This window comes from Lutjanus erythropterus, chromosome 7 (assembly GCF_056507025.1).
Source record: "Lutjanus erythropterus isolate fLutEry1 chromosome 7, fLutEry1.hap2, whole genome shotgun sequence".
Lineage (NCBI taxonomy): Eukaryota > Metazoa > Chordata > Actinopteri > Lutjaniformes > Lutjanidae > Lutjanus > Lutjanus erythropterus.
In genome coordinates this window covers 37,075,956-37,102,721 of record NC_139323.1, presented here as the reverse complement: position 1 = coordinate 37,102,721, position 26,766 = coordinate 37,075,956, and the positions used below count along the sequence as shown (strand labels likewise).

The 26,766-nt window shown below is 38.6% G+C and overlaps 1 protein-coding gene across 3 annotated transcripts in view; it reads right to left on the bottom strand.

Moving 5' to 3' along the window:
• Nucleotides 1–1,160: 1,160 nt before the first annotated feature.
• The window catches only part of jak1 (Janus kinase 1), a 47,217-nt gene continuing 21,611 nt past the window's right edge, over nucleotides 1,161–26,766 (bottom strand). For 2 of the 3 annotated variants that reach the window (XM_084723663.1, XM_084723664.1), the window contains exons 9-25: nucleotides 25,940–26,097; nucleotides 25,639–25,753; nucleotides 23,976–24,174; nucleotides 19,528–19,637; nucleotides 18,478–18,630; nucleotides 18,288–18,375; nucleotides 18,056–18,183; nucleotides 16,802–16,940; nucleotides 12,656–12,807; nucleotides 12,293–12,443; nucleotides 11,179–11,267; nucleotides 9,976–10,168; nucleotides 8,922–9,046; nucleotides 6,654–6,826; nucleotides 4,503–4,620; nucleotides 3,832–3,942; nucleotides 1,161–1,988 (exon numbers count right to left, since the gene is read on the bottom strand). In XM_084723663.1, the coding sequence (XP_084579789.1) occupies nucleotides 1,869–1,988; nucleotides 3,832–3,942; nucleotides 4,503–4,620; nucleotides 6,654–6,826; nucleotides 8,922–9,046; nucleotides 9,976–10,168; nucleotides 11,179–11,267; nucleotides 12,293–12,443; nucleotides 12,656–12,807; nucleotides 16,802–16,940; nucleotides 18,056–18,183; nucleotides 18,288–18,375; nucleotides 18,478–18,630; nucleotides 19,528–19,637; nucleotides 23,976–24,174; nucleotides 25,639–25,753; nucleotides 25,940–26,097 (2,322 nt within the window). In that variant the 3' untranslated portion in view covers nucleotides 1,161–1,868. Of the gene's footprint in view, nucleotides 1,989–3,831; nucleotides 3,943–4,502; nucleotides 4,621–6,649; nucleotides 6,827–8,921; nucleotides 9,047–9,975; nucleotides 10,169–11,178; nucleotides 11,268–12,292; nucleotides 12,444–12,655; nucleotides 12,808–16,801; nucleotides 16,941–18,055; nucleotides 18,184–18,287; nucleotides 18,376–18,477; nucleotides 18,631–19,527; nucleotides 19,638–23,975; nucleotides 24,175–25,638; nucleotides 25,754–25,939; nucleotides 26,098–26,766 lie in introns of those variants that run through there. The other variant, XM_084723666.1, reaches the window with a different exon arrangement.

Genomic DNA, 26,766 nt, shown 5'->3' with positions numbered 1-26,766 from the left:
TATATTTCTTTTCTCTTATTTTGAGCAGAAGGAATTGTCTTTTACATTCCTAAATAAATTGTGGACTGAAGCGCAATTTTGTCCCCTTGACAGTCCTTTTGTTTTTTTTTTTTGCCGACATTCACAGTAAAAGCCATACAGTTGCATTAAGTAGAACAGGTCCCGATAATATCTGAGTGAGATTTTACGGCAATACGGCATGATGCATTTAAAACAGAAAAAACCCTCTGCTCAAACCATTTCACATACACACAGATAAAATACACTTTTATAAACTTTCTGGCATATTGGAGCATTCAAAATAAAAATGCACATACGTAATTATAAATGTCACTAAAAGAAATATATTTGAACAAAAAAAAAGGCATGTGACTAATCTGATTACTCTTTCCCTCTTCAAAACTTGTTCACCATCTTAAATCCTTCCATGTACAATCCACAACAATGGCAGCTGGCTCTTTTTGCAATGTATCTATAGTATATAGGCTTTTCAAAAGTATTTGTAGCTTCAACAGGCGTGAATGTCCAAGTTACAAAACAGAGAAAAAGTGACATGATACTGCCCTCAAGTGTCTCTCACAGGTACTTCCTCTTCATCTCTCACACTTCAACTAACATGATACAAGTGCTATATATTTCAGGGCTTATCAACTGCATACAGGTCATCATTAAAGATCAGTTACATTATTTATCCATTGATCCTGAACATTAGAAACAGAACCCTCAAAAACAATCAAAGGACCTTGCAAATCTTAAATCTGGGCACGGTGTAAAAGCTGTGATTTTTGTGGGGAAAAGATCCCTTTCTAGTGATTTGAGGAGCATGAAACCACATGAAAGAAAAATAGAGAGCCATAGACCCGTGAAAGAAATAGATTATCTGTTCCTGTGCAGATGGGTACGGGTAAGTCTGGCATTTATTACATGTAGTATGGATTATTTTAATTATTGATTAATCTGTGCTATTTTCTTGATTAAGTCTATATAAAGCTAAAAGATGTCTTGCAAGTGCCCAACAGTCTAAAACAAAGAGAAGCAGGGACTCCTCACAACTGAGAAGCTGAAACCAATAAATGTTTGGCATTTTAGACTGAAAATCACCCCTCAGAATCTAAAAGAATGGCAAAAATGCAGTGAGAGGAACGTTGCTGGCATCTGCACATGAACAGAAAGTACAAAAAGTATTCTGTGACTCTCTAAAAGAAATGATCAGGTGATTTTCTCCTCAACAGGAGTCCACGAAACAAACAGCAGTGGCACAAAACGCTGAAAAAAAAAAAAATCTTTTCAGTATCTGGTTTAATGCCCGTGTCCCATTGTCTTTATCCCATCCGTCCAAGCACTTCTCGACATGATTCACTGATCCACTCCGTGTCCGTCGCAACGAAGACGCCATACAACCATTAAAACTGTGTAGGCGTGAGTGTTTAACAGTTCCTTTCTGTGCTCGGCGTCCATCATTCAAGCTTCCACGAGTCCACACAATTATAAGGCCTTCGGGGCACGTTATTTCAGCGATGAGGCCATGAGTTTGACATTTCTCACAATACAGACAGCTAAATCTGTTGGATACACTTGGAAGTTGGAGATATAAGGTCACATTAAGCACGGGCTAAGGCTACACAATTTGACAGGATTAACTCATTCATTCAAAATACTCAAACACAGTATGACGAATACGCGAGCATCAAATAAAAATGTTAAAAATATGGTGGACTAAACTGACACTTGATTAGGTCTGAAGGTCTTTATACCAAAGTGGTGGAAGGTTTAAATGTGAGTACGAAGGAACGTGGCCTCGTGTGAAACTCCACAGAACAGATGCCGATCTGGGCTGCTGTGTCCCAGAGCCTCCAACAGTTTGAGCTTTACTGGTCGTTCTGCGGTTGGAGCTGTTGCTGCATGTTGGTCAGCTCCTCGATCAGGCGCTTAAAGGTGATTCTCCGCTCAGGCAGTTGCTCCCAGCACTTGCGCATCAGGTCGTACACCTGTCAAACATGGATTGTATCAGACTTCAGGTGGTAAACATGTAAAATCAAAACAATGAAACTGACTGCGTCTTTAACGTGTACTTCATGCAGGTGTCACAAGCGTTAAAACTCCAGCAGCTTTTATTTTTTTGCCTCTAGTAGGAGACAGACATGTTCAAAGTGCTACTACACTAACCTTTCATTTTCTGTAACTTAGTTAGGTAAGGTGTTTTTTTTCTAATGATGCTTCAGTTCTTTTAAAAGTAGGGATACACTGATATTAGTGCACTCATTTTCTAAATTTAAAATCTAATTTAAAATCAACACCCTGGGATAATTTTTATGTAAATTTAGAGATGAGTGCAGCTAAAACTTAAGTTTGACATGTAGCTAAAAGCAGATAAAGACACTCTTAATATGGAGTCAGGCTTGGCCAATAGCCAATCTGCTTAAAGGGATAGCTTAGATTTTTTGGATCGTGATTGTATAAGGTACATATCTATAAATTAGTCTATTACCTACAGTAGGTAGGTAGGTTGACATATACCCAGTTTGTAGAGGCAGCAGGAGTACTGGTGTAGTAAGCTAAGCAATGCACTGCTGTGGACGGGGTCAGCAACAAAACCTATTTTAGCCACTTAAAAATAAAATATTTTCACCACTTTACAAAGACTCCTTTGGCAAAATCAAAAATAAGTAACCTCTCAGAACATGGGAGTTGCTCATCTACCACTGCCTCAATCAGTTAGTGTGTCAGTGTGACTTAGGTGTTTTTAAAGGTTAGTTCAATTTCACCAAAATCACACAGTAACACAAAGTTAGACTGGGGCAGCAGCAGACCAACAACTCCCAGGTCTTGTGAAGTAAAATTACTATTTTTTGCCAAAGGAATAACAGCGGTTTCCCAACAGAAGGGTAAAACGATGAACATATTCTAAATATAGCATACACTTAAACTGATGACAATTTTTTTCAGTGGATAAAATGTTTTGCTGCTGACCCTGACCACAGCAGTACACTGCTTAGCTTCCTACACCAGTACTCCCGCTGCTTCTCCAAACTGGCGACCGCCATCTACTGTAGATAATACACTGACAAAGTATCTCATACAACCCCTCTTCAAAATGTGTTAAATAATCTAGTGCTCCATTTAACAGGCTAACTCAGAAAATGAAATCTCATAGAAGTGATTACTATTACCTTGACTTATTATAACTGTGTTGCACAGTATTTTCTGATGTCCCTACTGAAACCACTGATTTTGGAAGTACAAAGAACATACTTATTAAGCATAGTTAACTAAAAGATAACATAAAGATAGGCATCATCTTTAAGATTTTGAACTTTGCTAAATGCTAGTTAGAGACACCATCACATATTTCATCAAAGGGGTTTATCAGGTAAAGCCTAATGACTATATATGCCTTTAAAAAATATTTCGTATATATATATATATATATATGTATATGTTCTCTATTGATCCCTTACTCTAGAAATGTTCAAATAATGATAAAATAATCATGATCAAAACTTACATTCAAAGTCATATAAATGGCTGGTGATATAAACAAAGTGACTATATACACTAATTACTATGGGTATAAAGGAATTTGTGATTGCACTTACAGTTCTTTTGCATTCTTAGTTTAGTTATTGAAAGGTCTTTGAATTTTACTCTTAAAAAGCTGTATGAAGCCTTTCCTAACCTGACAACCCAAACATGTTTTTTGTGTTGTTTTTTTTTTAAATATTGTTGGTATGGTATTCTCACCTTTGCATTTGTTTTCTAAATAAACATGAACATGTCTAAATAAAACCTGTGTCATTGTGTTGTGTTGACAAAGAGAAAACAGTTTCTTACAGGCTCAGGACAGCCGTCAGGACGTGGCAACCTCTTCCCTTCTGACAAGAATTTCACCAATCGGATGACGGTCATCTGACCATGACTCCGACCAATCATACCGAGGAAGAGCTGCGTGGACAAGGGCGGGTTACAAAAGACAAAATGTACACATCATTTTAATACTGTCTCTATTTTTTTTTTTCAGACATGACACATAAAATTAAAACCCCACTAAAAATGGTGATAAGTGCAGAGTGTTTACTTTTGAGCTTCTGTCACATCAGGTCCTTTTAACACGTCTCCTTTTTTAAAACTCACTCAACCTGTGCAGGTCTGAACAGGTCTACCAACTGCCTTCCAGTTATAGTTAAAGGTCGGTCGGGATAACAGTGGCAGTTAAAAAGCCTGATGTAAATGAAAGATCTTCATGATAAACTAAGCTCTTTAGCGTTGGCACAGGCTGTAGTTTGGACACAGCTCCTGGTGGAGTCTGTCATCTGCCGCTCTGGCCAAAGACCGACACCATCTGCCACATACAAATGACTGAGTGCTCATGTTTAATGCTGTGATAAATCCTTTCTTTCTGCAAGACTGGTACACTCAGTATGTGTTATATGTATTTACTGTGGACCGTGTTTCCAATAATAAAGGATTAGAAAGCCTGTGTGAGGGTGAGTGTGTACACTGACCTGCATCGGGCTCTTGGAGGAGTCGCAGTAGGTGATGAGCTCGTACATCGTGGTCCCGAAAGACCAAACGTCTGAAGCACGGTAGAATTTACAGTGAGTCAGACACTCTGGGGCATACCTGGAAAAACAGAGTGCACAAGCATGAGAACATGTCTTTTTTAACATCACTACACTGCAAGTTTGTGGGTTAAAAAAGAAATCAGTATTTACTATAATGAATCAGAAAATGACCACAATGTGTCATCAGAGATGAAGGAAACATGTTAAGTTGAAATGCTCACTTCGCTGACATTAACACTGGAGCCGCTGTGTACTCCTTTGAAATTCCCACTCCAGACCCAAATAATTGTCTTTGTGTGCCAATTTCACATTAATTTGAGTTCAAATAAATGCCAAATGAAATACACTACTTTAATGTTTTTTTTTTATAGAGCATTACACACCTTAGTTTGACCAGCAGAGAGAAGGCAACAACAAATGTCAGATATTCTCTTACAAATTTAAAGGGTAAGTTCTGTGTTTTTTTTAAACTTAGACATGAAAAACATGGGAAAATAGAGCCCAAGTGACTGATGGGAACAACTGATATCAGTCAAGTATTGAGCCAGACTGTTGCAACCAGCAAAATGGTCCACTAAAAATGCTTGTTTTAGCCCCTGATGAGCTCAGATTGTTATTACAGGTGTCTGACAAGATTATGGAAAGAGACGTTTTTGTTGTGTATTCAGCACTTTAGATATGAAAATATTGTGACAGGAGTGAGAGATATATTTTAAAAAAATATTTTCACATCTTTAAGAGTTCATTTCAACCAGACCAGAACTGGTGATTGGTGGAACAGTGGAAAGACGAGCCAAGATGTTTTTGGCGAGTTTTATTTATCGTTGTTTTTGAATGAAGTGTGTGATACAATAATATGATAATTATGATAATAAAATTACAATTTGTAAATGGAATCTAGTTGCTTTGAATGCAGCAATTTCGTGTCTCTTTTTAGTTAAACAAAAGGGTCTTACTCTTTAAAAAAATCTGTCTCTGTAGAAGTCCTTTCCATAATCTTGTCAGACACTTATGACAACAATCTGAGCCTGTCAGTTGCAAAAACATGCACTTTAATGGACGTACTTTGCTTTGTTGCAGCTTTGTTTGGCTTCTGCAGTGGTTTCCTTCAACACTTGACCAAATTCAAATTTTGTTTTCCCTATTAGTCACTTAGACACGAAAACTAGGGACACAAAGGTTGAAAAACACCAGTTACCCTTTTACTTCTGTGAAAAGGTACCATCTTCATTTTAAACCTTGAAGGAATATATTTGCTTAAAGAAATGTTAAGATGAAGACTATTTGTAGTTGAAAAGTTGCCATGTCCATGTAAAATAAAAGAATTGGGATTGAAATGCAGATCGTTATCTAGCACCTGCAGAGAACATAGGGGCAGGTTTAAATATATGTGTTGAACATTAGTAATTAAATCACGCGCGTGTCTTTAATAGGCGAGTGATTGTCTTTATCTAATTTTTACTGAATGCAAATTTTCCAATTTTACCAAAATGCTTTTAGGAAACCGGAATCACACAAAAGTATCCAAGCAGACCAACAGTGAGAGAACCAGTGATACAGTCCATTATGAATATTTACTGTATACTGTAATCATCAGAGTCTCGTCTTAGTATTCCAGCTCAGTTAATAGAGACTCAGTCCCTTGTAATTTAACCATCTGATTCAAAACTACCCCCCTCTTTTCTCGTCTTCCTCTCTGTTCATTAGCTAATTATCTTGTCACGTCAATGCTTCTTTGTCCCTTAGGCTCAGTTCTTTAGCTGTACACTCAAAGCAAAAATGTCAGCTGACACCAGAATCAATTCATTGCCAAAAATAATTTTAATTAACTACCTGCTGGATGAAAAGGAATGATTAATGAAATCCCTTCATACTTTGCTTGGATCGCTGTTTTTCCATATTTCTCTTATACAGTATCTCTCTCTGGAGTTCATATATACCTTCCTATTTCATTTAGTGCAGTGTCTGCTCCCCTTTTTATTCTTCTCTTTCTTTACAAAGTCTCTCTTACCAATAACATCTCAACTATCATAGTCGAGTCAGAGAGTAAAATTTCTCTAACTTCCGTCTCCTCCCCTCCCATTGACTTACCAGAAAACAGGGCTCTCGTTCTCGTCTTTGACGGTGTAATATCCCTCATTGTCCTTGATGCTCTTTGTGAGGCCGAAGTCTCCGATCTTCACCGTCCTCTCGTTCTCCACCAGCACATTTCGGGCAGCCAGGTCCCTGTGGATGTAGTTTTTAGATCCCAGATAGTCCATTCCCTAAAAAGAAATAAAATAAAGTTAATGAAATTACCTCAGCCCAGTTGTGGTTAACATCCATGTTTGTCCAGACTCTTATAATATGTGTTGTGAAGATTTTGAAGGAATTCAAAGTAAAAAATGTTATAACGGCATTTATGATTCCAGTGAATAATTTGACACATGCTGTGTTCCATCTTCACTTAAGCCCTGTTTACACTGGATAAAAAATAAACACCAACACCCACTAACATCTGGCTTTATTCCTCAGGAGGAAAGGGTAAAATCAGCATTCACTCCCTGGTCAAATGAGTCTGCAGTAGACACTAGTATTTATTGTCCCTAGTTCTGATTGGCAGTGATGAAAACACAACACCTGTGTGGATACTGTATGTTCACTGCTTTTTGGCAGTGAAGGTTTGGCACCTCTTTTTTCATCCACATGTGCTGCTAAACTTGGTTTGACTCAGTGTTGCACAGCAGAGTTTGCAGCTGCTTAAAGGCGTGTATTTACTGAGGAAACGTTTCTGTTTAGTTTAGCTGCTAAACGATGTATAAACATTTTACTGACTGTAAATTCTTCACAATAAATGTCCCTTATTATTTTGTTTTCTGCAAGCTTTTATTATGAAGCAGCGAAAATCAGGAAATGTTGGGTTTTCATTGGCAGTAATTTAACTCCTCTGCAGCTGAAAGCGAACACGAGACAGGCAAACATCTCAAAGTACAAACAGCAACACGGGAGGGAAACTAAACTTCAAACCACAGAAATTCATTTGAAAGCTACAAAAGTACTGAGAGCTGAATGCACAGGCTCTTTTAAAAAATACCTTTCTCTCTGCTCTCCTGCACACATGAGTTGAGTCTTGGAGTCGGTACACATCAGAAAAAAATAACAGAAAGGCAAGTGGGTCTACTGGCAGTAGGAAAAGGGTCAGTCATCCTTTTTAAGCGGGTTTAACCGTGTTACAAAAACCCTCACATAGGAGCCGATTTTGCTGTAAAAACAGTATTAGAGACTATTGTTACAGAGGATTGAAAGAGAGCTGAACATTAATGTCACAATAAAGTTGACTTTTGACCTTTTGGATATAAAATGCCATCACCTCTTCATTTTATGCTGTTAGATATTTGTGTGAAATTTTGTTGACTGTCACTGGCATAAAAACAAATAAGGGTCAGTGTCAGTGTTCAGCAGGTTCAGAGTGATTGAAATGCAGCCTCTGGCTAAGTGTGACTGCATGAAACATGCAGACAAATGGCGTAAGAAGACCAACCAATTACTTATGACACATAACCGATGCATAATTCTGCCAGCCACGTTGGTTAAATCTTTTTCCGACACATGAATTGTTTCCCAGATATCTCTGTTGTATTTGTTGCAACATTACAGTGGCACCCCTCAGAACACAAAAAGTCAAGTTCCTTTTTTTGAGGGGTTTTTGGCAAATAAGCAAAAAAATCTTTAACCGCAAACAACCAAGAACACGATTAACAACCATCTGAAGAGACATGACAGTTGTTTTGGAAGCCAGTTCACCACCAGTATGTCGACACAGAGTGTTAAAACATTTTCAAACCGTTTGAGTGTCTCTGCTAAAATCACCATCTTATTTAACTTCGTAGTGGTCGGGTGTAAAACGCAAAAGGCTGACAGCTGGTATTTTATAGTTAGTCACTCAGAGGCATAGTATGTAATTTCTGCCACTAGGGGTCTCTCAAATCAAAATAGTTACAAAAGAAGGACATATGACTTTTTAAGTAGTGTGGGATCATGGGAGTTGCCATCTTCTTTGATTATTTATGTTGTTTGGTCACGTTCATGAACTTCTCTCCTCACTCTCTGATGTATCCTGTCTTTCTGTAACTTATAGCAACAGGCAGCCAAATGAATCAATGTTACCTTGAATAAATTATGGATTTCACTGGCTTTGAACATAGTTAGAAACATTTGGCATGATGTAAATACTCAACAAAATCTGTGATTTAGGTCTAATCGTTTTTAGACAGTTTAATGCGTAAATGGTACATAATATACATTTAAATGCTGATATGAGATGAGAAGTGCCTGATGGTACCAGGGGGTCTGATTAGGAAACTGAAAAGAAAGTGTTACCTTGCATATCTGAATAGAGTAACTCAGCAGGGTGCTGAGGCTGGTGTCTTTTTTGTGTCTGGGGAGATAATCCTTCAAACTGCCCAGTGGAACGTACTCCATGATCAGCTTAGTGGCCTGACCACCTGCAAACACATTAACACACATGCAATCAGAGACAGACTCATCAGCAGAAATAGTGCATATATATAAATAGTGTATATTTGTATGTGTCTCTCTCTGTATACATGCTAACTCTAGTTAGTGCCTCTCATGTATTATTAATCAGTTATATTGTTATGACTGATGTTGCTTTACATCATATTTCTCCATTTCAAAAAATATTTTTCTTGTATTTACAAAAGGAAAAATGTCATATTTCTAGATTCCTTAATAGAAAATGGTGTCATAACTTGGGAAATGGCTGAAAGAATTGTATTTTACTTTTTCTATTTTAATCTTACTGTTTCTGTGAATCTTTCAGGATTTTTGAAGGACAAGGTATATATATGTGTGCTAATTTGTGTCAGTTTGTATAACCTCCCTATAACCTCAATCGGTGAAATGCCTGCATCAAGGACACTAAGCTTCCATTGAGTGGTCTCTGTCTTAAAACCCATACCATGCCATATCTTTACCTTAACTGCTCTACAATGAACATTTGTAGTTTGTATGACGAGTCACTATGAAGAGGTTTCATTAGAAGTAAGTTCCTGAGATGTCTACTCAACATTTTCACTCTAAGCTTTTGGTGACTTAGCTGTCAAAATAAAAGCATGGTTAATAAATGTTAATCTCTGTTGGTTTGCTGTGAGAAAGCACACAGCACTGGTTTAATATACAAGTAGAGAAGATGGCTGGTTAAACACTTTAAGACGTGTTAAGTCCATGTGGCTTTTACACACTAAGACTGGGTTGCACCAACAAAGATTAATTTAATCTAAGATGAGTTCTTATTAAAGTTTGGTTTAAAAAGAGCAAACCCAGGTTTAAAATTAAGCAGAGCTCTGACACACAATTAAAAACTAATCTCAGTTTAGACCTACAGCTGTTAGTGTTTGTGTTTCCATCTTACCCTCCTCTTCGCAGATTCCCTTGTACTTGACAATGTTTTCATGGTAGAGTGCCTTCAGGATGTCGATCTCACGTGAGAGGTTGGTGCTCTGCTCCTCTCGGTTCTCAGGCTTCAGTGACTTCACTGCCACCAGCTCACCCGTTTTATCCCCCCGAGGATCATAGCGACACAACTCCACCTTACCGAAGTGGCCCTGCATGAGGAACATGGCAGAAATTTAAGTTATTCAGACAATTGTGAATGAGCTGTAGTCTACTCCCTGTGTGTCTTGTCTGCATTTTGTTTTAGAATCGATCAGCTTGCCGTGGTGAGGCAGGTTTTTTTTTTTTCATGTTCACAGAGCCATTTCTTCTTTATTTTAGTGACAGTATGACACTCAGGTGACACAGCACTAACAGCACTTGTCTCTCCTGTTCCTTTGCTGTAGCAGGTCCCTTAATTTCTCTGCTGACACTGTTAAAATTATAGACTTTCTTTTATGAATCTCTGAAGGCAGAACTTAAATTTCCAAGCCTCTAAAGTTCTTTTCACTCTTTGATGTCATATTTGTGAAGGAACACTTCCCGACATATAGTGCACAAACCATAGCCTTATATGGCATTATTGAGACGTTAATTATGCTCATTTACAAGTGTCATGCGCGTGAACTCAAATATGCACAGGTGGGCCATTTACACACTTATCTGATGAGCGTTTGCTGAATCTGATGTGACACACTTGCACAAGCCCTTTGAGATAATATGAAAATGTTCTTGCATGAAACTCAGTGTTTCCACATGTTGAACTTTTGATGATGTCAACCATTTTATCATCACTATCTTGTTGCTGCCATTTACATTTCAAAAAAATGTGCAACAGAATTATTTTCTGTGTAAACATTTTAAATAACTATATATTTTTAATTTCATATTTTGTCCTATGTAATCCCTCTTAATTTAATTATCTTCCTGAATTTCCTTCTTGGATTTAATTATCTGTATGTGTGATATATCTGTGTATGAAGGGACTGCAACTTTTTCTTGTACAACCCTGTGTTGTATAATGATGAATAAATTACTTTGATATCTTGATAAATAGCCAACTTGTTTTATTTGTGCATTTGGAAATTGTCAGTTTAATCATCTTTATACATGGTGAAGATCTGCTTTACAGGACTTCACACAAAAGCACAAACACAGAACAGAAACAACAGGAGCTCTTTACCTCTCCCAGATCTCTGATCCACATCAGGAATCTCCTCTCAAACACAGTTGGGTCCACCTCTTGTGTAGGTTTGGGTTTGATAGATGGGTCTGAGAGAGGGGAAAAACAAACATGTTGGGTAAAACATCATTGTCTTTCTTCAACATGAACACACTTGCGTCATAGGAAGTCTTGTGGTTGACAGTGTCAAAGTTTTTGCCAAAATTGTTTGTGGTTATGTAACTGTTCACTTGCTCTGGTTTCCACACAAATGGCCACTTTTGGTAGGACAATTCACTGTTCAAGCAAGATTCATTCTGTATCACCAATAGTTTATTTATATTCTGACTTTCATGGCTTTTTAGATGCAATTGTTAGCAGCACGATATTCTAGATAAGCCAAAACCAAATTCGCATATTTTTCCTCTGGCTTGTTGTGCTACTCATCCATCTACATAGTTTTGGATGTCTGCCTACTCTTGAATATATTGGGACAAAATGGCAGTCAGCTGTTGGGGCCTAAAACACCAAAATAACACACTTGAAGAATTATGACCTGCTTACTCATGATAATCCACACACCTTGTTGTGACCAGTTTCATGTAGAAACTAATTTCTTTCTACAGTAGAATCTACTGTAACTACTTTCATTCTGCTGTAGAATATAAAAGTGGTTGTAACAAGCTTTAGCTTTAAGACTGAGTGCAGTATCTGATTCTGGTCAGCAGGTGGAAGAATAGAGTCTATTACGTTGCCATGGGGCCCAGCTGAGGGGCAGATCAGTGATAATGCACCTAGTGAACTTCCTCATGAACATCTGAGTTGAGTAAACAACTCTCTCTTTGCACTGAGCTGCTGCTGGGTGAGATACAAAACATGCAAAACATTCAGATCATATTACAACTGTTAATAACTGCCTCTTTCTTTTTCAACCTGTACCCGCTGTTCAACCTGTTCTGCATCTGCGGTGCACAAGTTCTATTCAATTGTAGCACGTTTTGGGAAATACCCACAAGACAAAAAAGACTGATGCGAAAACAATAAAACTGCAGAAACAAAATGAGGTTTTACTTCATGCATTGCACCTGCCCCATAACATGTAATGTACAGTATATGCATTCTCCCTCATACATACTCTTTTCCTCTAGCATGTCAATGTCTCTGACGATAGCCCTGAAGAATGGCCTCTTCTTGGGGTCGTAGTACATGCAGTGGGTCATCAGTTCAGCCAGCTCTTTGCAGTCTGGGGTGGCCAGAGGGGACTCTGTTTCATAAAACCTTTCCTTCTGCTCGGCACAAAGACATACATATGAATGAGGAGGTGCACGCAAACACAGTTAATCTGATCACTGATGTGCGATTGTGGACAGAGGAGGTTAAAAAGAGCTAAGAAAAGTAGCAGGAATTCATTGAACGGGTAGGACACTCAACCAATTTGAAATAAATTAGCATCAGCTCACATGTACGTATGATTATATACAGCCATCGTGCCCCCTACCTCTGTGAGTTTCTTGTCTTTGAGGGGCTCCTCTCCATCATAGCAGATCTCCCACAGGGTAGTACCGAAGCCCCATTTGTCAACTGCAATGCTCAGGTTAGACACGTTCTTGACACACTCTGGAGCGATCCATGGGATACGATTTACACACTCTGCAGAGGCAAGCAAAGTCGGCTTCAGCAAATAAACACCAATTAAACACAGATTTGTTTCAGTGTAAAAAAAAAAAAAAAGAATGATTATTGGAGATGTGTAAAATACAGAAAATAATTTGACCAATGAGAAGCTGAGTGATGCTTTGGGTGATGAAGCCCTAAAAGGCACCCTGTTGATTCCACCGGGGTGTTTCATTTTGAAAACCGACTGTTTGGTATTCAACGCATACTTGTAGCCGCTTCTGAAACATGCTGTGGCGTATCTGGTGGAATCACAAACATCGTCTAGAATGGCCGCGATCAGCTCTGATGTGGCTGTCAGAGCTGGAATGTAATACCGCTGTGTGCAAGATGTGAAAAATGGAAACGCTTCCTATATGTGTACAACATGTATTTATGCATTTTAACAGATTAAGAAAACCTACTTGCTGACCTTCCTCCACATAAACACCTTCAACAGACTGTATTATAACCATACCATATTTCATATATACAAATTCAAAGTCCAGGTCCTACCAGCACTCAGCAGCACCTGAAGTAGCTGATATACATGTACACGTTTTTTTTTTTTTTTTAACTAAGATTGTTATTTCTCTTTATAGACTGGTTTTCATCTTATCTAACTGACATAAGTTTCACGGCCTCTCTTGGAGATTCTGTGTTAGATGCCACTCCACTGTCATGTGGTGTCTAACAGGGCTCAGTTCTGGGGCCTCCGTTATTCTCTTTATATTTGCTGCCTCTGGGGCAGATCATAGGCAGATTTGATATTGCTTATCAGTTATTTTGCGAATGATATTCAGCTCCACTTTTCATTTAAACCTAATGATGCCTTTAGGTTTTCTAGGCTCTTAGAGATTCTTAATGCCATTAGGGACAGCAGAAAATTTCTTACATCACAACGCTGATAAGACAGAGGCTGTGTTGTTGTTGTTCAGAAAAGGTTTCCCCCATGATCTTACAGAATGTTGGGCCTCTTTCCTCTGCTGCCCACTCCGGTTGGTGTAATTAATGGGTAATATTTGATCAAACTGCATCATTAGACACCCGTGTTCAGCAGCTGACCAGATCTCATATTTCCACATAAGAAACATTGGTAAACTGAGATCCGTCGTTTCGAGGGCTGAACTAGAAATGCTTACACATGCCTTCATCTCATCTTGACTACTGTAACACACTTTTCTCCTTACTTAGCATGTTGGGTCTTGATCGTCTGCAGGGAATTCAGAATGCTGCTGCAAGACTTCTCACAAGGTCAAACAGACGGTCTCACGTTACCACCATTACTTGGATCTCTTCACTGGCTCCCTGTTGCGAATAGGATCCAGTTTAAAATTCTCACTCTCACTTACAGAATTTAGCACGGCCAGGCTCCAGCATATGTCGATGAACTTCTTCACCCTATCTCATCAGTTTGCCCTCTGAGGTGAAAAAAGCTAAATCTGCTGTCTGTCCCACACGCTTACCTAAAACCCATGGTGACCGAGCTTTTGAGGCTGTACCACCTAAGCTCTGCACACACCCTTATGGGCTGCTGATTTTGTGGACTTTTTTAAAAGGCAGCTCAAGACGTACCTGTAAAACAGGTGTTTGGGTAAGTTGTATACACCAGGTCAGAATTTTATGTATTTATTGTGTATTCTTTCTGTCATTATATTTTGCGTTTTGATCTTTGAACTTTTAAGATTTCTTTTTTGTTTGTATGTTGTTAAATGCTGTTCTAAGAAACTTTGTGACTCCTGCTTATGAAAAAAGCACTAAACAAATAAATTTCTTCTTTATATATGGCATCTATTGCATGCCTGTTTGTGCACGTTGTAATTGTTGATTGTAAAGCACTTTAAGGAAAACTTGGGATTTTGGTCCATAGAAGTTATTTATATTTCACTCCAGATATCAGAGATCAACAGTACATTGTTAAACATGTTCTATTATTTGATAAAATTGGCAAATGAAGAACTGTTTCTTTTTAAGAGCAAAGATATTATCAAAGTAAAACCTCTATGCTAACCACGTGTGTAAAACAAACTTAGAGGAAATGGTTAGGCGACCAACACCGCCCATTTTCGCAGGGGAACATTTCATTGCCCTCTCTCTTTTTCATTTCATTCCGGGGTCACAATTCTCCTGTATTTCTTACTGACAGTGTCCAGCAAGTATATACCCTAAAGTATACAACAGTAATGTCCGTTTCCACTGGACGACAACACAGCTACATCAAACAAGACACCCTAAGAAGTTTCCTACGGAGAGTTTTCAAGGAAAGGGGCAAGAATTTTGTAAAATCTGATGCATCATTTATTTTTCAGGGGCACTGGCAAAAAAAATTAATTAATGAAAAACAAAACAAAACAAATGAATTAGTTTATGCCAGAGATTTAGACAAGTCCATGTTGAAGGGATGAATTATTCTCTTCTCTTTCTGGGAATTAAAAGTAAATTTAATGCCTGTACTTTGTACTTTTGCAGTGTCACCAGAAAGCAGGAAACAGCGAGAGTTCAAATTTTTTGGTCACAAAATCCTCCCTTTGTTTTTTTTTGAGGTGTCAAGGGTTGGCATGACCTAATGGGTCTGAGCCAACATATTCTTGCCATGGTCCCAATACCAGGAACCAACAATAAAATACTGCCCTGACAGGCTGACTGGGCGGGCAGCTGGCTTAAAATGTTGACTCACTGCCTCCTCTGAATGTAAAAAGCCTCGGCATCGGCTGGTGAAATATATTACTTTGACTGGAAGACAGGCTAACTGATTGGCTGACCTCCACAGTTGGCTTTTTGGCTCTAGAAAATCCATAAAATCAGATGAAGAGTGCATGTTAGTAAGTGCATGCAGTTCAGACTGGAACACAGGATGACTGACTGGAGGGAAAGAGGAGGAGTAAAGAGGTGAAGAAGCAGTGGAGGGTCTGAATAGAGAGAAGCGGGAAGATGGAGACAGAAATGGGTGGAGGGAGGGAGATAATTGAGTGTAAAGTCAAGACAAAGAGAAAAAAAAAAGAATTACAGTGAGGAAGTGATGAGGGTTTGAGTAAAGCGATCAGAGGTTGCTGGGAAGAGGGGAAGCTCCCAGTGGGTTTCTCAGCACTTTATCCACTATATGTTCAATCAAATCTATGTACAAGGACATCAATGTGTAACTGGAAGACTGATTGTTCTGCAAAGTGGTGGAGACAGAAGAAGAAATGTTTGGAGTTCTGGGAACAAAGAGGGAGGGAGGAGCATCCCCAGGGGCGTGTGGCGATGGACATTTGCACAGAAACATTTCCAGTCTATCCTGTGGTTTGCCGATGCATCTGTACAGCCGCACTGTGTTATATCACACAACTTCTAGTTCTTAACAGACAAACAGAAACATGATGCGGCCATCTGAGGGGAACTGAGCAATCTGAGAAATGTCCTTGTTGTGCCGTCTTCCCTGAACTCAGATCTAGCTTTTACAAACCAAATTACAGTCTGAGAGGGAAATGTGCCTCAAATGTGTATTGATTATGTGACAAATATGATTCCTATTACTGACGACCTCTGCTTGATGGGAAATGCTTTTATTTTTATAAAACTGTTTTTTCTTTTTACTGTATTTTATTGGAAGAAATGAGGTTACAGAGGGGGACTTCTAAGCAAAAAAAGGTGAACAAAGGACAAAAACAATCCAATTAAGAGAGGGCATAACAGAAGCTACATCACTTTTATTGTCTAAACATAACTGTAAAAAGTATTAAGACACAAACAGGATACTTATTTTGAAAGGAGGACTCAACAAGTCTCAACCTGTGAGAAGAATTAACAAGTGTGTGTCACTACGTGCGTCTGTAGTTGTGGCCTCTTATGCATTTTCATTTTGGTGTCACTGTCATCTACAGCTGACTGGAAAAGAAAGTGGAAGTTCTTGTGAAATTTTCCATTGGGCTTATTTTGTAATCAGTTAAGTTTCACTTTTTGTAACCCTGACAGAGAGCAAGAAGGTGTGTCTGTGCTTTGTACTACTCACCCTCTCTGGTGAGTACTGTGATGGGTATTCCTGGGTCGCTGAGCTTGATGAAGGGCCCCCCTTCATCGGCTTCCAGCCCATCCCTGGCCAGGAGGATGTTCTTAGCACAAACATAACCATGGACCAGCTTTTTGTCCTCCTACAAATACACACAAGGTAAACCAAAACAATTAGCTCATTAAGAAGAAGACAATATAAATATTCCAAATGATAAACACAGTTTTTAATCACAAGATTTTGCGAAGACTGGGGATCTTGTAGGGTAAGTATTAACAAGACAAGCCTACAAATAAATTATTTTGGTCTTGTCGCCACTCTTGTATTTTTTAAATAAATAAGAGCTTCAACACTTCAACGATGAGTCAATTATTCTAACAGTCGATCGAAATAAAATTAGTTGCCAACTATTTTAATAAGAAATTAATCGTTTCAGTCTTTTTTCAAGAAAAATATTTGCTGATCCAGCTTCTTAAATGTAAGGAGCTGCTGCTTTGAAGATGTCACTTTGAGCTCTGGATGAGACAGTTCTCTGATGAGCATTTAAACATTTTTTTTTTTTACATTTTATAATAATAAATTATTAATCAGTGAATCATGTAAATAATCATTAGATTAATCGATAATGAAAATTGTTGTTACTTATGGCCCTAAAGATTATCTTGAGAAAACTGCCCTCATATGGTGCAGCAGGACATACATGCTTACATTCCTATAGTTTGGTATGTGCAAGGGTGCTGATAAAAAAAAAAAAAAAAAGATACAATATTGTTTTAGAGAATTTCTTAAAGTCTGCCTATGTCGAGATGAACAGGATATTTGTATGGTTTTAGTGTCTAATTATTAAAAATGCTGTGGTGACAGAACAAGAAAGCAATGACAGATGTAGACCTATGTATTTCAACAAGGGAAATAATAAGAAAAAAAAATTAAAACTTTCCTATTTTTAACAACCTTCGTGGCCATTTGAGTATAGATTACTGAGTTTAGGATATGGACTTGGTCCATGTCAGCACCAACTCTCTTTGCCATACAAGACATGTAGATTTGGAGATGACACCAAACATTCTGACATTCTTACTATAGTTTTTTTTTTTTTATTATATGACTATACACGGTGTTAACTTTTAGCCACCAGTGTGGGTGATAGCCTTCCGAGATATACTCCCCAAACGGAAAGTTTACCCACATGAATATAGTCTGATAACAATCAGTGGCCAATCAATCAGAATATGAGTGTGTGTTTTCTTGTCATACCAAATAGCTGAGAGCTGCGGCCAGCTGTTTGGCCACCTGAAACTTCCAAGGTGTGCTGAGTGGGCTCTTCTGTCTCCTCATGAATAAGTCCAGTGGACCTAGCTGCACAAACTCCTCAACCATGATATCTGTTGCACACAAACACAAAGAGAACGTCACAGTGTCAGAGATGTCAGAAACAGCCCCACACTCTCATACATGCGCACACACACAGTTATCAACGTGCACTTACTCTCCTGATGGCGGACGCACACTCCATACAGCAGCACTATGTGTTTGTGGGACACTTGTCGCATCATACTGGCTGTTTCGAAGAAGGCCTGTCAACAGAAACACAGAATGGTTGGATGTTACAGAATTGACAGAGTCAGTCCATGGGAAGATGCAGTGTACAAGGATGTACAGATCTGAGTGTCTCTCACCAAGGATGTGTCCCTGTGTCCAGAACCCAGCACCTTCAGGACCACCTTGACATCCTGGAAGGATGAGTAGCCTACATCTTCCTCCTCTTCACTCTTCACCCTCAGTGTGCCTGAGTAGATGTTTGTTCTTGTGCCCTGGCCAAGATGTTCCTCCTGTTGAACGCAGCAGGGAGCAGAGACAACAGAGCATCGCATAAAATAGTTACACCCAGTATCCAAACTGTGGCTCCTATAAGAACAGGGCTCCTGCAGCCAAACTGAAGACTTCTCAAATTTTTAGCTGAACAAGGTTATGAAGACTCTGAAACTAATGTCAAATAAATATTTATAAGTGTTTATTCCATGTGTGTTGGAGGATAAGAAACATCTGCTTGTGCAATCTTCTTCAAAATAAACCCACAAGAACCTATAGGCAGACAGAAAAAAGTTTAACTGTGTGATCTGTGAGGAAATGTTCATTGACACTTTAAAGACTACTCAAGACATGTATGTTTTCAATGGCCTTCACATGCTTTTAGCAGTTTTAGCATTTTATAATATATATATTTTTTATTTTTATGTAGGTTTTACTCTGCTTCTTATTTTAACTTTGTACACATATTTTGATATTTCCATTTATTAATGCATTTGCATTATTAATGCAAATATGAGGGAACAAAATAATAATAACAATACAGTGGAAATAGAAACCTTGATGCAAATGGAATGGCTTACACCAACGCCAAAATACTAGCTGTTTGCACTGACTAAACTGCGGTATGCTTAGAAGCTGTACTTTTTGGTGGTTTGGTACACGACTGCATTATATTACCTCAATTTATTAAATCTCATTTACATATATAACATGCAACACACTGGAAGCTTAAAGTGTAACGTCAAGTAAAGGCAATTACAATAACTTAAAACACTGTAATAGACTATATGGGTGTAGGTTTTCATTATTTATTTGGACAGTTTTACATCATTGCATCTGCAGACATCATAGACCACATTGTGAGAACTGCAGTACCATCTAACATGGAAGACAGACACGAAGATGAGAAGGTGTACCTGTTCAATCTCCTCCTTGAGAATGCGATGGAAGCTGAGCTGACTGTCCTGCATCGGTGTCTGAGGGGCTGGTGCTCTCTCTTTAGTGACCACAAGCAGGTTGGATATCTCTGCAACATAAACACACACAAACAGACTTTTAAGAGGGCATTACCAGGGAAATGTATGAAGTTGTGCATGCTAAAAATCACATATTATTTACAATAAAGATGACCATTTTAAAAAGATTCATTGTCAAAATGAAGGTGCACACACTCGACAATTGCCCGTGTTAGGTAATCCCTCACAGAGACTGTCAAGTATGTTTTTATTGTTGTCATGGTCATGTTATTGTAACACTGTCGAGACTTTAGATTGATTTGAAAAGTCTGCAGAGCATTCACAAAGCAACAATGAACTCAGACAACAATAAAAGCAGAAATGTTTTTCACAGCCAGGTAAACTTGGGTTGAAGTATCTTTCGCAACATGCAAGAACGCTTCAAACATATAGACGCTCATATATGTGCTGGCATTCAGCAGCATGAAAGAAAAACTGTGTTTACATGTGGTAAAACAAGCTCTCAACAATTACGTCAATGTGGCAATGATGTGAACAGCTATTCTGGTTTGGTTAGCATACTAATTCAGTTTATTTTTTGTATATACAGAGCTGTGTGTGTGGGAGTCAAAATGTGTCTTTGTGCCTGTATGTGTGTGTGTGCGCGCCTGTGGGCGTCTAATGTTGTGACAAAACCAGCGCACTGTGGTTTAAGGGGGAAAAGGTATCTGCACTCCATCAGCATCACCCTACATTCACCGTCAAAGAGCATCTGGAGCACCGTTCCGTAACATGCAATCTGTGTTTTCATGCAAAACTCAAATATAAATTTACCAACACCTACCACTGATTATTACATACTGCACTACACCCACTACTTAACCACTTGGCCTAATCCATGCCTAATCTTTATCTTTACTCTGACAGTCCAGACATTTTACCCAAAAGTGTGGGTCAACCTCACACAAACTGCAACATAAACAAACTCAGCGGATTTTGTGTCCTCAACGTGTTCTGAATAACAAAAAAAAAGTTTCCGTCATAACAGAAAAGTTTTAAGAGATCCAAGTGGTGGTTCAAAGGTGTTTCTTAACCATATCCTGCCACCATGTTTTTGCTTTCTAAAATATAAATTTAAATCAACATCACTGTATTCGTATACTTGTAGACGAGGCAACATAAATAGGCATATAACTGCTTGGACTGATAAACATACATTTAAAACAAACTTATTTTAATATTACCTCCAATAGCACTTTCAAAATATTCATGACTGCCAAATAGGCACTAATCAACATAAATGTTGTCAATAGTGAACATACACTTAAAGGTACTCCAAGTAATTTTCATATTTAGCTGATTTTGGTGGACAAAAGCAGTAGTGTTTCTACAATAGTTACAAAAAAAAAAATACAACTTTAAAAATAAAATCATCAAAATAATCTCCTCCTGCTTCCTTTTTAATGGACTAATGTACTACTCACTATGATTTTGCCTGGGAAAATGCATAACATGTAAATTAAGAAGTTTGTTTTATCTGACTTAAAGGGTGACATGGCCCAGTGGCGGGCATTTGGACTAATTTCACCTAATCAGCCAATTGCCTCCTGCATGGTCATGTTATAGTAAAAAGTGCAAGAAAACAAACACAGTGGGTCATTTATGCAGGGGGTTAAGAATTTCCTTTCGCACGTTTAATATACTGCATCCAACTCAATGTCTCATGTAAAACAAAGTTTCTGGATGACTTTGGCCATTGCTATGTGACAATAAGAAATGCACAATCATTTTTTAACAAGCGGAAACTATGGCATCACCTATTTCAGTATTTTTCAATACTTTTCCCCACTTGAAGACTTTTGATGTGGCACATTTATGAGACTAGAACAGGTGAAAGAGTTTCTGTTGCAATTTGTTAGGGGTCATGTCATATAATGCTTGTTATATGAGTCTAAGTCAGGTAGACATACCTGCCCACTCTCAAACCATGCTGTTCCTCCTTCACCCATCTGTCATCATACACTTACTTTATATTATCATAATAATTAAAAACCACACACAGACTCAAAACAACACTAAGTAAATAAATTGTATAATATTCTCATTATGTGGGCACACCAGTGTGTTATCACTGTATCAGAGATGTTATATAATATCATATTAATATTTTAACAAGGACAACAACAGAGCACTCCCATCTTTTATCTTCCTCTAAAGCCGACGCAGCCCAAACTGTAACTCTAACAGTCCAGTCTTATGATAACAATCAACAACACACAACCTCAACAAACAAAAAACAACTCATCACATCCATGCACACACATGCATATATGGCTCCACCTTTCCCTGAGAGAAGTAAACAAAAGAGTGCTAGTTTGGCTCCGGAAACCCACATTTACAACTCTCTTCCTCCACGGCACCATTTCACACAGACACACACACACACGCTGTTTGTGCCAGCTTCTTTTACCCTCAGTGTGTGAAAAGAGCAACTCCGCTATAAATCCTGTATAGAGGGAAAGCTTTTCTTCACTGACCTCTATGGGTTGAAAGGTTCATTTCTTTTGCACTTCTGACCCCACCCAACATCACAGCTAGGTGTGGTTTGTTGTAGTTGTTACCACACCCAGCTGTGATGTAGCGTTACACAAAGCTGTGCATAGAGAATTACTGAACTGCACAGCACCCGGGGCTGGACTGAAGAAGTAGATTGCTAGATGCCAGAGCAAGCAGGATTTTAAAAGGGCAACTTCTGTATTTTCATATGTTTTTTGTGTCTAAGTAACTAGTAAGGACAACAATGTTTGAATTTTGCAGTTGAGCGATTGCGCCACAGCTGGCAGGGCAACTAAAACAAAGTCTACTATAAGTGCTTGTTTTTGTCACTGACAAGCTCAGACTGTTATTAATGTCTGACAACATTATGGAAAGGATTGCAATTGCTAGGTAGACCAGTAAAGTAAAACTACATCATCTGTACATGGAGTCTGGTTGCTTTTAACAGAATAACATAGTGTCTGTCTCTAATTTAACAAAAAATAATCTTACTCTTAAAAAAAGGTTTATATCTATAGCAATCCTTTCTAAAATGTTGTCAGACACTTAAAATAACAATCTGGGCCTGTCAGTGGCAAAAACAAGCCCTTTTAGTCTTTTTTTTCTTTTTTTTTCTTTTTTGACTTGTTTCAACAGCCCATGGTTGTCTGTAGGGATTAAGTTGCAGCTCAGTTTTGTTTTTGCTGGCTGCAGAGCTCTTCCTCAATTCTGGACCAATTTCAAAAATTGTTGCCCCAATTACTCAGTTAGACACAGAATCATAGGAAAATAGAATCCACTTTGAAATATACCTAATGCTCACACACAACATAATATTGAGATTTTCTTGCCAAAGTCAGCACGGTCTCACATGATCTCATGGAGAACATGACTTTGTGTGATTTTATGTTATCTCATGGGGCAGCAGATGTATGATCTAAACAAGTCTGGATTAAAAAATGGTTGGAGAGACGCTGTCAACATGGGTTGTCTATTCTTCAGCCAGAAATGAAGATGATCTTAACTGTCAGTTTTAATACCTGGCAACAGAGGCATGCTAGCTAACATTAGCCTCAAGGGCTAGGATGTTTACCATTGTTTGGCAACACTGCCAGCTGTTCAGCTGCTACCATCTCCTTCTAGTGTTGCCTCTCTTTTTGGTTGTTGTGGTCCGCTCAGATAGTACTGACATACTCGTCCAGATTTTAACGCCCCATTGAGTCTGCAAGCAGTTTGGGTGGTTGAAGACTGGATCTGTAAGCCTTTCACATTACCAGTTAATCTGGGCCGAACACTGGTACCGACCAAGGTCCTGACACAGATTTCTCTTCTGATCGTTGGAAGGAGTGAACCTCAGGTAACTCTGCCCAAAACTCCTGTAGTTTGCACCCAGCTTCAAGTTACCCTTTAAATAGGCTCTCACATCTATCTGTTTTAAAATCTGCAAACACATGGTTTTTCATAAGTATTTGTTGTTGATTCCTGCCATGATAGCCTTGGAATCAAAATATTTATAAACCTCCAGCATTGTCCTGATAACTTTTATATGGGCAGTTTCAATATCTATTAACAAGGCTACTTGCTGTAAAGCTGTGAAACTACTTGCAAGTAAATTTAACTCTTGTAGCTGAATAAAAATAATAAACTGAACAGGAATGAATACAGAATGTTTTACCAAAAAACAACATTTTAATATCAAGTCAGCTCTTTTGCATTCAATTTTTAAAATTTAAATTTAGATATATTTTTTAAGTTCTCTGGGTTGGTAAATTTGTAGTACTGTGTGCCTCTCTTAATTTGGGTATAGAATTTTTCTTGATGTGCCCGCTGAGTAGATCATCGTGTTACTTACTATGTGGCGGGATCAAGCTTACCTCTAGGCTGTGGACGGCAGCAGTGCAGCAGCTGGAAGTGGAGGTTGTCGGTGCGAAGACTTTGGCCCTCTAGGTGCTCCAGCAGATCACTGAGAGTAGGTCGTAATGTCTCGGTGCCATACAGGCGGAAGCCTTCGGAAGTCACCTCAATCTGGAAGTTCTTGTACTGTCGCACAGAACGAGACTCCTTCAGGTCGAGCTGCAAGCAGAAAGAAAGAGTGAGTTTTGAGCTGGAACGTGACAAAATGACAAACAAAGAAGGCGAGACTTAAGAGGAGAAAGAATCAATTTAGATTATGACAAAAAAATGTGAAACCTAACTAACCTAACTAAAAATACAGAGGTCTTAAGAGTGTTTTGAGAGGTTTCTACAGTTCCTACAGTGAATACAATTTATTCAGCCCATGTATAAACTGTATGTGTAAACAGTGGCTAAACTAACCCACTGGGTCAGTGTGTTGGTGTTTCCTCCCATGCAGACACATAAAGTTGCAGTGCATCCTGGAATCCAATATAAAATAAACTGGCAATGTTTGGTTTGATGCTTCTGTGTCATCTGTGTCATGCCATGGTGAATATTGTACACAAGATCGTCCCATTATAATACTGGAATGCTGGTCATTATCAGTCCTAATAATACAGGGTTCATTCATATTGTCTTTAAAACACTGCGAACAATTTGTAGGACTAATTTGCTGATATGACATGAAGGCAAGGACGAATTGCATAAGTGGATCCCAGTTTACATCAGTTCATCCCTAAAACTTTATAAAGGTAGACAGGCCTTTTGTCTTCTTATTATAGCATTGCTGCCACCACTTTATAAATTATGGGTTTCTAAAATAATCTTTAATTCAGTTATATTTAATTTTTCAATTACATTTTCACTTTACACATTTAAAATCAAAGAGTAGTGAGACAAGGGTTAGAAAGCTTGTGGTGATTTGTTTATATTCAGGCCTGGAATTTCATTATTTTAGTGGCAAGGACACTTGGCCTTGGGTGTTGACATTATTTTGAATGCACGAAGGCCAACTTCCAGGGCAACAAGACCATCAAATACAAAGAGTCACCAAATGGTCTCAATGTTTTTATTATTTTGGGATAATAAGTCATTATTTTGAGACTCAAACTAATTATTTTGAGAAAGTTTCTCATTACAATGACTTCCAGGACCTTGGTAAGTGGTGGTAATGTACTTAGAGAGAGACGAGAAAGAGGAGACAAGTGTATGTTACATGGATCTAGCAGTTTGTCACTGTTAACAGAGACTCCAGTCTGTAGTATAGACCACAGAATTGTAGAGTAACATCAGGCTTCAGGATTACACAAAGTTTATAACATGTTAACATCTTGTACGTTCTCTTTCTCACACTCTTCTTGTGTGCTCTGTCTCTGTTGGCCATTGTGGCAGTCTTGAAATTCCTGGCTTACTTATCATAACCCTAACCCTAACCCTTATCATAAAATAGTGCTACTACTAATGAAACAAACAGCTACAATTTATTAACTATTATGCAACAATGGAGCAACGACAGAAATAATTTCACAAGGTTTTCTGGAATCCCCCACAAAGGGGTAGTTTGTAGATTCTCTCCTGATTTAACTGTTGGGGATTAAAGAAACACAGCTTTCTAAGACCTAATGGAAAAGTCTATCCTACCTCAGTGCAGACCACAGTTATGATGATGTACTGGTAGTCAGTACAGCTCCAGCGCAGGATGTAGCTGCCCTCCTCATTGCCCTCCTGACGCAGCTTGTATACGGCATACTCCGTACTGGGGAGAGGAAAGGATATGACTGTTAGTATTACTAACATCTTTCATGCTGTGTGTGGTTCGTTGAGGTCAGTAAAAGATTATGTTATGATAGATGTGTGTAATAAAACAGTTTGTGTCCAGTAACGTGTTTTTATTAGGAACCAGGCGCACACACATTCCACCAATAAATCTGCTAGTACAAACCAGATGGGTCCGTGGCAGCCATTGTTGGTGTTGTGCACCACTGAGGCAGGGGCCACCTCCTTGCACAGGAAGTGGTGGGCATCCACCGTCAGTCTGAAGTACCCATCCACAAGGGCTGCAAAGGACAGAGCCTGAGCCCGAGAAACCATTTGCAACTCCTGAAAAGAGAAAAGACATACTGAGAGATGAGAAGAGGGAGGGAGGGAAGAGGTGATCAGAACAGGAGATGCAATATGAAGCCACAATACTCCGGAGGGTTATCTAAAAGAGCGACTGTGAACAACACAACTCAAAATCCATTTTCATGATGAAGCAAAATATCCCCATTAGTCATGGCTAATAAGCAGAGTGACTTAATTTGGATGCACATGCCAGGATGTTTGCAATTAGTATATAAAAACGCCCTAGTAAATTCTTATAAGGGCATCAGACATAAGTGCTGTGTGCAAACCACAAAGCAACAAGCCACTCCTCACAAGTGGAAAAAAAGAAAAAAAAGAAAAGGGAATGACAACATAGGACAGCAAAAGGGGAAAAAAAATCTTTGAACAAACAAACAAACAAAAAACACACAGATGAGCAGATTGGTGCGTTGTTTGGGAGGTTTCCTCTGCTGGGGGTGCATCAGGTGGAGCCAGGTCACACTAACTAACCCCTGAAGAATACCAGTGCCAATGGGTTCTTCTTTAAAGAACACTTGCAGTGAATAACTGCAAGCAAAACCATACAAATAGTGATTTTTCCCTCAGTCTTTGATTATTATTAATATTTCATAGCATTCACCCCTATACCCAGGATGGACGACCAATTTTGCATCCTTTTATCAC